At 65.2% G+C, this 9,252-nt stretch overlaps 1 protein-coding gene across 1 annotated transcript; it reads left to right on the top strand.

Annotated features, from left to right (window-relative positions):
- The first annotated feature begins 2,556 nt into the window (after window positions 1–2,556).
- Window positions 2,557–9,252, top strand: LOC134558680 (cholesterol side-chain cleavage enzyme, mitochondrial-like). The gene is made up of 9 exons (XM_063412782.1): window positions 2,557–2,816; window positions 3,536–3,691; window positions 4,219–4,412; window positions 5,312–5,515; window positions 6,481–6,635; window positions 7,470–7,636; window positions 7,790–7,868; window positions 8,600–8,791; window positions 8,895–9,252. The coding sequence occupies exons 1-9, from the start codon at window positions 2,557–2,559 to the stop codon at window positions 9,015–9,017; spliced, it is 1,530 nt and encodes a 509-aa protein (XP_063268852.1). The 3' UTR covers window positions 9,018–9,252.

Below are 9,252 nucleotides of genomic sequence, written 5' to 3'. Positions count from 1 at the left end.
GAGAGGGAGAGGGAGAGGGACAGGGACAGGGACAGGGACAGGGACAGGGACAGGGACAGGGGTTGCACTGGGATGTCCCCTCTGGATCCTGTGGATGGCAGGGATGGGAATTTTGGGATTTTTGGGATTTAGGGAGGGAAGATATCCAGGGAAAGGTTGGGGAGGGATGGGGGGGTCTCCATGAGGTTTGGAATTCCGGGGATTTCCGGATCCCATTCCCGGCCCAGGCAATGTCACCGGGATTGGGGTGAGGGGACAAAGTGCCACCCCTGTCACCCTGAATGGGGGGACACGTGGGTCCTGTCCCCAATCCCGAATCCCGAATCCCGAATCCCCAAATCCCAAATCCCAAATTCCCAATATCAAATCCCAAATTCCCAAATCCTAAATCCCAAATCCCAAATTTCCATGGCTGGAGTGGGGACAGGGACAGGGAGAGGTGGCAGAGGGGACACAAGGGGTGACAATGGGGACAGATCCCAGAGCCCAAATCTCAGATCCCAGAGTGTAAATCCCAAACCCCAAGTCCCAAATCCCAGAGCCCAGAGCCCAAATCCCAATTCCTAAATCCCAATTAACTCCAAATCCCAAACTCCAAATCTCAAATCCCGAATCCCAAATCCCAAACCTCAAATCCCAGATCCCAGATCCCAGATCCCAAATCCCAAACCCCAAACCCCAAATCCCAGATCCCAGATCCCAAATCCCAAACCCCAAATCCCAAACCCCAAACCCCAAACCTCAAACCCCAAATCCCAAATCCCGGACCCCGAATCCCGGATCCCAAATTTCCATGGCCGGAATGGAAAGCGCCGCCAGGGGGCGCCAGCAGCCCGGCTGCACGCGTCAATCCTGGGAAACCCCGGGAATTTTGGGCTGGGGATTTCTCGGGATAGCCAGGCCAGCGAATTCCCTAAGTCCCGGCTGGAATTGGGGAATTGCCATCGTTTCAGCATTCCCGACGGGAATCCGCGATATTCCAGAAGGTTCCAGGGCTCCCGAAAGTTCCAGTGTTGAGATCTGGACGAGGACCCGATCCCAACATCTGGGCAAGAGAAATTCCCAGATCCAGGGGGTTCCAGAAGGATCTCATTCCAACATCTGGACAAGGTTCCCACCCCAATAGCTGCATGGAACAAATCCCATTTTCCAGGGGCTCCAGAAGATCCTGATCCCAACCTCTGGGCAGGAGAAATTCCCAGATCCAGGGGGTGGAGAAATTCCCAGCCCAACATCTGGAGAAGGATCCCAACCTCTGGGCTCATTCCCAGCTCCAGCGGGTGGGGAGGGATCTGATTCCAACATCTGGGCAGGACCAGTCCTGTTTTCCAGGGGATCCAGAAGATTTCCCATCCCATGGGATTCTCCCATTGGATCAGACTTTTCCTGGATGGGTTCAGGCCGCAGGAAAGGCGGGAACAGGAATGAATCCCTGGGATGTTCCCAAACCTGGATATTCCAGGAAGATGGGAATTCCCCCCGCTGGCATCAGGAGGAGTCCAAATCCATGGAATTTCCCCCACAAAAATGGGAATTTTTGGGGAAAAAATGATCCAGGATGGGATTTTTTGGGTGATCAAGGGCCCCAAATCCCAAATTCTGGAGCATCCCAGAATTTCCAACCCCAGCCAGAGAAAATCTGGCAGAGCAGATTGTGGAGCTATCTAGTGGAGCTGGACCCAGGTGATTCTGGATTTAAAATCCCAGGAAAAGTGGGAATGGGAAAAAGGTGGAAAACCTGAAATTCCCATCAAAATAATGAAGGGAATGGGAACAAATGGGGAAAAGTCAGGATTGTTTTGGGAATTCGAGCTGGGAGAGGATCCCTGTAAATCCTGGATGAGCCTGGGCCCTGAGAGGGGACAGGAGGGGACAGGAGGGGACAGGGACAGCCCCTGTGCCCCGGGAGGGGACAGGCTCCTCGCTCCTCGCAGGGAGGGGACAAGCCGCCTCCGCTGCTGTCCCCAGCGGTGGCACGGGCGGGCCCCGCGCGCCCCCCGGTGCCCGCCGCCGATGTCGCAGCCGCCGCCGGCCCCGCTCGGCGTTCCCGGCTCATCCCCGCTGCCCATCCCTGTCCCGTGTCCCCTCCCCAGTGTCCCCCGCCCCCGGGACCCCCGTGTCCCCTCCGCAGTGTCCCCCGCCCCCATCGCTGCCCGGTGCCAGCCGAGCACCCCCGGGGACACGGGACCTTGTCCGCCGCCACCCCCGGGGCCGCAGCTCCGTCCCCGGCTGGGGACACCCCAAAAGCCTTTTGGGGGCGTTTGGGATTCGGGACGGGGCCCGGGAATGCCGCACCCGCCCCCACGCGAGGCACCCCCGGGGCTGGCACCGCGTCCCCAAGGCCGTCCCCGCGCGGGGTGACCCTGGCCGGGAGCCCCCAAGGCTGTCCCCGCGCGGGTGACCCTGGCCGGGAGCCCCCAAGGCTGTCCCCGCCCGGGTGACCCTGGCCGGGAGCCCCCAAGGCTGTCCCCGCCCTGTCCCCGTTGTTGTCATTTTTGGGGCCGGTCCGGGCCGGGATAAAGCGCGGCCGCCCCGCGCCGCCCGCGCCGCCTCTCGATGCTCGCCCGCGTGGCCACCGAGCCCGGAGCGCTGCGGGGGTGGCCCCGCGCCGCCGCCGCGCCGCGCCGCGGGCTCTGCGGGGCCGCCGCCGCCGCCGCGCCCCCGGCCGTGCCCGCGGCTCCCCGGCCCTTCGGGCAGGTGCCGGGCGAGCGGCGGCCGGGCTGGCTCAACCTGCTCCGCCTGTGGCGGGAGGGCGGCCTCAGCAACCTGCACCTCATCATGGCCCGCCAGTTCCGCCGCTTCGGGCCCATCTACAGGTCAGGGGGCCCGGCCTTTCCCTGTCCCCTCCCGTGTGTCCAGCCCTGTCCCCTCACTTGTCCCCTGCCTGTGTGCCCTGTCCGTGTTCCCAGCCCTGTCCCTGCCCCCTGCCCCCTCCAGTGTCCCCTGTCTGTATCCCCTCCCGTGTTCCCTCCTCTGTTCCCTCCCGTGTCCTCAGCCCTGTCCCCTGCCCTGTCACCAGCTCTGTCCCCAGCCCTGTCCCCTCCGCTGTCTCCTCTCCTGTCCCCTCCAGTATCCCCAGTCCTGTCCCCTCCCGTGTTCCCAGTTGTGTCCCCTCTCCTGTCTCCTCTCCTGTCCCCGGTCCGGCTGGGGAGGGGACAGCGGTGGGGGTGGGGCTGCTGGAGGAGCCTTGGGAGCACCGGGAGGGGCGAGAGAGGAGGGGACAAAGGGGCGGGAGGGGACAGGGCCTGTGTGACAGGAGGGGACAGGGGCTGTGGGTCAGGTGGACAGAGTCGTGCCCTGGGCGGGGCAGGGCCCGTGGGCGATGCAGGATTTTGGGGTCCTGCGATTTTGGGGTCCCGACCCCCCCCATATCCCCTGGGCGCGGATGCAGGAGGGGAGCGGGGCTCGGTCCCTGCGCCCCGATCCCGCAGCAGCCTCGGGGACAGGACAGCCCCAGGCCGGGGGGGCTGATGTGCGGATCCCTGCAGTGTCTGATTTGGGGTCCCTGCAGTGTCTGATTTTGGGGTCCCTCCAGGGAGAAGTTGGGCGTTTACGACAGCGTGAACATCATCAGCCCCGGGGACGCGGCCGCGCTGTTCAGGGCCGAGGGGGCCCTGCCCGAGCGCTTCAGCGTCCCCCCGTGGGTGGCGTACCGAGACCTCCGCAACAAACCCTATGGGGTGCTGCTCAAGTGAGTGTGACCCCAAAACCCCAAACCCTATGGGTGCTGCTCAAGTGAGTGTGACCCCAAAACCCAAACCCTACGGGGTGCTGCTCAAGTGAGTGTGACCCCAAAACCCAAACCCTACGGGGTGCTGCTCAAGTGAGTGTGACCCCAAACCCAAACCCTACGGGTGCTGCTCAAGTGAGTGGAGACCCCAAAAACCAGGGAGTGGCGACCCGAACTGGGGAGGGGGGACCCCCAAACCAAACCTGGGCTGCTCAAATGAGTGAGGACCCCAAACCCGTGAGTCAGGATCCCAAACCCAGTGAGTGAGGACCCCAAACGCAAACCTGGGCTGCTCAATGGAGTGGGGACCCCAAACTCACGCTCCTGTTACCCCTCAAGTGAGTTGGGACCCCAGACCTGATCTCCTGTCACCCCCAAATGAATGAGGACCCCAGACCCGCTCTCCTGTCACCCCCCAAGTGAATGATGTCCCCAGACCCTGAGGGCGCTGCGGTGCCGGTGCCACGGCCGTGTCCCCGTGTCCCCAGGTCGGGGGAGGCGTGGCGCTCGGAGCGGCTGCTGCTCAACAAGGAGGCGCTGGCCCCGGAGCTGGTGCCCGGCTTCGTGCCCCTGCTCAGCGCCGTGGGCCAGGACTTCGTGCGGCGGGCGCGGGCACAGGCGCGGCACAGCGGGGCCTGGACAGGCGACTTCAGCCACGAGCTGTTCCGCTTCGCCCTCGAGTGTGAGTGCGGGGGGTCCTTAACGCCATAAACCCCTGAAACCGGCCCAAAAACCCCTGAAACCACCCCCAAACCCCCTGAAACCGCCCCAAAAACACCCGAAACTGCCCCCAAACCCAGCCCCGCCGTTGAGTGTGAGTGCGGGGGGTCCTTAACCCCAAAAACACCTGAAACTGCCCCAAAACCACCTGAAATCTCCCCAAAAACCCAGCCCTGCCCTCGGGGATGGGCCGAACAGCTGCTCCCCAGAGCACAGGAGAGAGCGCAGAGGGGTGTCCCTGCCCTGGCGGGATGTCCCCTCTCCCATGGGATGTCCCCTCTCGTGTGGGATCTCCCCTCCCATGGTGGGATGTCCCCTCCCGTGGTGGGATGTCCCCTTTCCTGTGGGACATCCCCCCCAGACGAGCCCAGAACACCCTGACACCGGTGACAATCCCCTTTTGTCATTTACTGGCCACCAGCGGTCACTGTCACTGTCCCCTGGGCGTGTGCCATGTGCTGTGCGGGGAGGTTCATGGGGACAGGGACAGGGACAGGGACAGGGACAGGGACAGGGACAGGGACAGGAACAGGTCCCTGGCGGTCACTGGGAGCACCTAGGGCTGGTCCCTGTCGCCATGGGGATGGGGACAGGGACATGTGGCCTTCACTGTCCCTGTCCCCAGCCGTGTGCCACGTGCTGTACAGGCAGGGACAGCGGTGACACTGTCGCTGTCCCCAGCCGTGTGCCACGTGCTGTACGGGCAGGGACAGCGGTGACACTGTCGCTGTCCCCAGCCGTGTGCCACGTGCTGTACGGGCAGGGACAGCGGTGACACTGTCGCTGTCCCCAGCCGTGTGCCACGTGCTGTACGGGCAGGGACAGCGGTGACACTGTCGCTGTCCCTGTCGCTGTCCCCAGCCGTGTGCCACGTGCTGTACGGGACGCGCCTGGGGCTGCTGCAGGACTTTGTGCAGCCCGAGGCGCAGCGCTTCATCGAGGCCGTGTCGCGCATGTTCCACACCACGGCGCCGCTGCTGCACCTGCCGCCCGCGCTGCTGCGCCGCAGCCACGGCCGCACCTGGCGGGAGCACGTGCAGGCCTGGGACGTCATCTTCGGGCAGGGTCAGTGCCACCGTCATTGTCATTGTCACTGTCACCGTCAGTGTCACTGTCACTGTCATCTTTGGGCAGGGTCAGTGCCACCGTCATGTCACCATCACTGTCACCTGTCAGTGTCACTGTCACTGTCATCTTCGGGCAGGGTCAGTGCCACCGTCATGTCACCGTCAGTGTCACCGTCAGTGTCACTGTCACTGTCATCTTTGGGCAGGGTCAGTGCCACCGTCATTGTCACCGTCAGTGTCACCGTCAGTGTCACTGTTACTGTCACTGTCATCTTCGGGCAGGGTCAGTGCCACCGTGATTGTCACTGTCACTGTCACTGTCACTGTCACTGTCACTGTCATTGTCATTGTCACTGTCACTGTCATCTTTGGGCAGGGTCAGTGCCACTGTCACTGTCACTGTCACTGTCACTGTCACTGTCACTGTCACTGTCATCTTCGGGCAGGGTCAGTGCCACTGTCATTGTCATTGTCACTGTCACTGTCATCTTCGGGCAGGGTCAGTGCCACCATCATTGTCATTGTCACTGTCACTGTCACCTTGCCACCCTGCCACCCTGATAGGCTCAGTGCCACTTTGCCACCCTGTCACCTCTGTCACCTCGCCCTGCCACCCTGTCAGCTGTGCCAGGGTCAGTGCCACCCTGTCACCCCTGTCACCTTGCCCTGCCACCCAGGGCTGCTCCCAGGGCGAGTCTCACCCCTGGGATGAGGGGCAGTGCCAAGGACAAGGACAGCGATGTCCCCCGAGGACAAGGACAGCTCCTCTGGCAGGGGCTGGCAGGGGCGCTGTCCTGATGTCCCCTCCTTCCCCCGGTGTCCCCTGATGTCCTGTCCCGCCCGATGTCCCCTCCGCCCGGTGTCCCCGGTGTCCCAGTGTCTCCTGCTGTCCCCTGCTGTTCCCTGATGTCCCCAATGTCCCTGCTGTCCCCTCATGTCCCCGATGTCCCCGTGTCCCCCCAGCGGACCGGTGCATCCAGAGCACGTGCCGGGAGCTGCGGCGCGGGGGCGCGCGGGGGCCCCGGGGCATCCTCGGGAACCTCGTGGAGAGACAGCGGCTGCCCCTGGAGCACATCCGGGCCAGCGTCACCGAGATGATGGCGGGCGGCGTCGACACGGTACGGGGACAGTGGGGACATGGGGACACGGGGACACAGGGACACGGGGACACGGGGACACGGTAGAGGACAGGGACAGGGACAGGGACAGGGACAGGGACAGGGACAGGGACATAGACATAGTATGGGACAGGGACAGGGACATGGGGACAGCGGGGACACGGGGACACAGGGACAGGGACATGGAGACAGGGACACGGGGACAGCGGGGACACCAGATGGGGACATGGTACGGGATGGGGACAGGGACACAGAGACACGGTACAGGACAGCGGGGACACGGGGATGGGGACAGGGACAGGGATGGGGATGGGGGGGACACGGTATGGAGGGAACAGGGACAGGGAATGGGACAGGGAATGACAAGGTCCTGGGTGGGACAGCGCCGATCTGGGTATGGAGCAGGTCCTGGCAGCCCTTATCCACTCCTGGCAGTCCTGACCCAGTCCTGGAAGTTCTGAGCAGGTCCTGGCAGTGCTGAGCAGAGCAGGGACAGGTCCTGGCAATTCTGAGCAGGTCCTGGCAGCCCTGGGCAGGTCCTGGCAATTCTGAGCAGGTCCTGGCAGCGCTGAGCAGGTCCTGGCAGTTCTGAACAGGTCCTGGCAGCGCTGAGCTGAGCAGGGACAGGTCCTGGCAGCTCTGAGCAGGTCCTGGCAATTCTGAGCAGGTCCTGGCAGCTCTGGGCAGGTCCTGGCAGCTCTGAGCAGGTCCTGGCAGTTCTGAGCAGGTCCTGGCACCCCTGGGCAGGTTCTGGCAGCTTTGTGCAGGTCCTGGCAGCGCTGAGCTGAGCAGGGACAGGTCCTGGCAGCCGTGTGGATGTCGCTGTCCCCGCAGACCTCCATGACCCTGCAGTGGGCCCTGCTGGAGCTGGCGCGGGCCCCGCGCGTGCAGGAGCAGCTGCGGGCCGAGGTCCTGGCAGCCAAGAGGGAGGCGGGCGGCGACAGGGAGAGGATGCTGAGAGGGACGCGGCTGCTGCGGGCCGCCATCAAGGAGACGCTGAGGTGAGGGAGGGGAGGGGAGGGGAGGGTCCCGGTGAGGGGACGCGCTGCCCGCCCCAGAGGGGACGCGGTGCCCGCCCGGTGTCCCCGCGGGGCGCAGCGCTGTCCCCAGAGCCCCGCGGGTGGCACGTGTCGGTGTCGTGCGGTGTCGCGCAGGCTGCACCCGGTGGCCGTGACCCTGCAGAGGTACACCGCGCACGAGGTGATCCTGCAGGGCTACCGCATCCCGCCGGGGGTGAGCCATGGGGACAGGGACAGGGACAGGGGACATGGGGAGGGACAGGGGACAAGGGACAGGGGGAAAGGGGAGAGGGACAGGGGACAGGGGACGGGGGAGAGGGGGGACACGGACAGGGGGGATATGGGAGAGGGGTGAGGGGACAAGGGAGGGGCACACGGGAGAGGGGACACGGGACAGGGAACAGAGGATGGGGGGACAGGGGGACACAAGGACAGGGGGACATGAGGATGTCGGGACAGAAGATGTGGGGTACAGGAACACGGGGAGATGGGGCTGTGGGGACAGGGGGACACAGGACACGGGGATGTGGGGGCATGGAGATGGGGGGACATGGGGGTGCAGGGAGATGGGGACATGAGGACATGGTGACACAGTGACACGGTGACACAGTGACACAGTGACACAGTGAAACAGGGACACGCTGCCACAGTGACACGGTGACACAGTGACAGTGACACAGTGCTATAGTGACAGTGACACGGTGGCAGTGCCCGGTGGCAGTGCCCAGTGGCAGTGCCCGGTGACAGTGCCCGGTGACAGCCCCGGTGACAGTGACACAATGACACAGTGACCCGGTGGCAGTCCCGGTGACAGTGCCCCGGTGGCAGTGGCAGTGCCCGGTGGCAGTCCCGGTGACAGTGACACAGTGACACAGTGACACAGTGACACAGTGACACAGTGACACAGTGACACAGTGACAGCCCCGGTGACCGCCCCGCCCGCAGACGCTGGTGCAGGTGGCGCTGTTCGCCATGGGCCGCGACCCCGCCGTGTTCGCCGAGCCCGAGCGGTTCCGGCCGCAGCGCTGGCTCTGCGCGGGCCCGCGGCCCTTCCTGGGGCTCGGCTTCGGCTTCGGGCCGCGCCAGTGCCTGGGCCGCCGCATCGCCGAGCTGGAGATGCAGCTCTTCCTCATGCACGTGCGTGTCCCCCGAACCCCGGCCCGGCTCGGCCCGCGGGCGCTCCCGGCCCGGCCCGGCTCGGTTCGGCCCCGGCCCCACGCGCCGCGTCCGCTCCCCGCAGGTCCTGGAGAACTTCAAGGTGGAGACGGAGCGGGGAGCGGAGATCGGCACCAAGTTCGACCTGATCCTGGTCCCGGACCGGCCCATCCAGCTGACCCTGCGGCCGCTCGAGGGCGCCGAGTGACCCCGGGACCTCCCCGCGGCTCCGGGGACAGCGGGGACAGCGGGGACAGCGGGGATGCTCCCGGGGACGCTCCTCGGGGCTGGTCCCTGCCCCGGCTCGAGGCTGCGGAGAGCGGGAGGGGGGCGGGGGGTCCCTGCCGCTCCCGGGGGGTCCCCGGGGTCCCCCCGCGCTGCCCCGACCCCCGAACGCTCCGCTCGGGCCCCGCTGTGCCGCTGCTCACGGAAAAGCTCCTCTG

Source organism: Prinia subflava, chromosome 15, assembly GCF_021018805.1.
Source record: "Prinia subflava isolate CZ2003 ecotype Zambia chromosome 15, Cam_Psub_1.2, whole genome shotgun sequence".
NCBI classification, from domain to species: Eukaryota; Metazoa; Chordata; class Aves; order Passeriformes; family Cisticolidae; genus Prinia; species Prinia subflava.
Note: the sequence above shows the minus strand (reverse complement) of the source record. Positions and strands in the feature narration are given on the sequence as shown.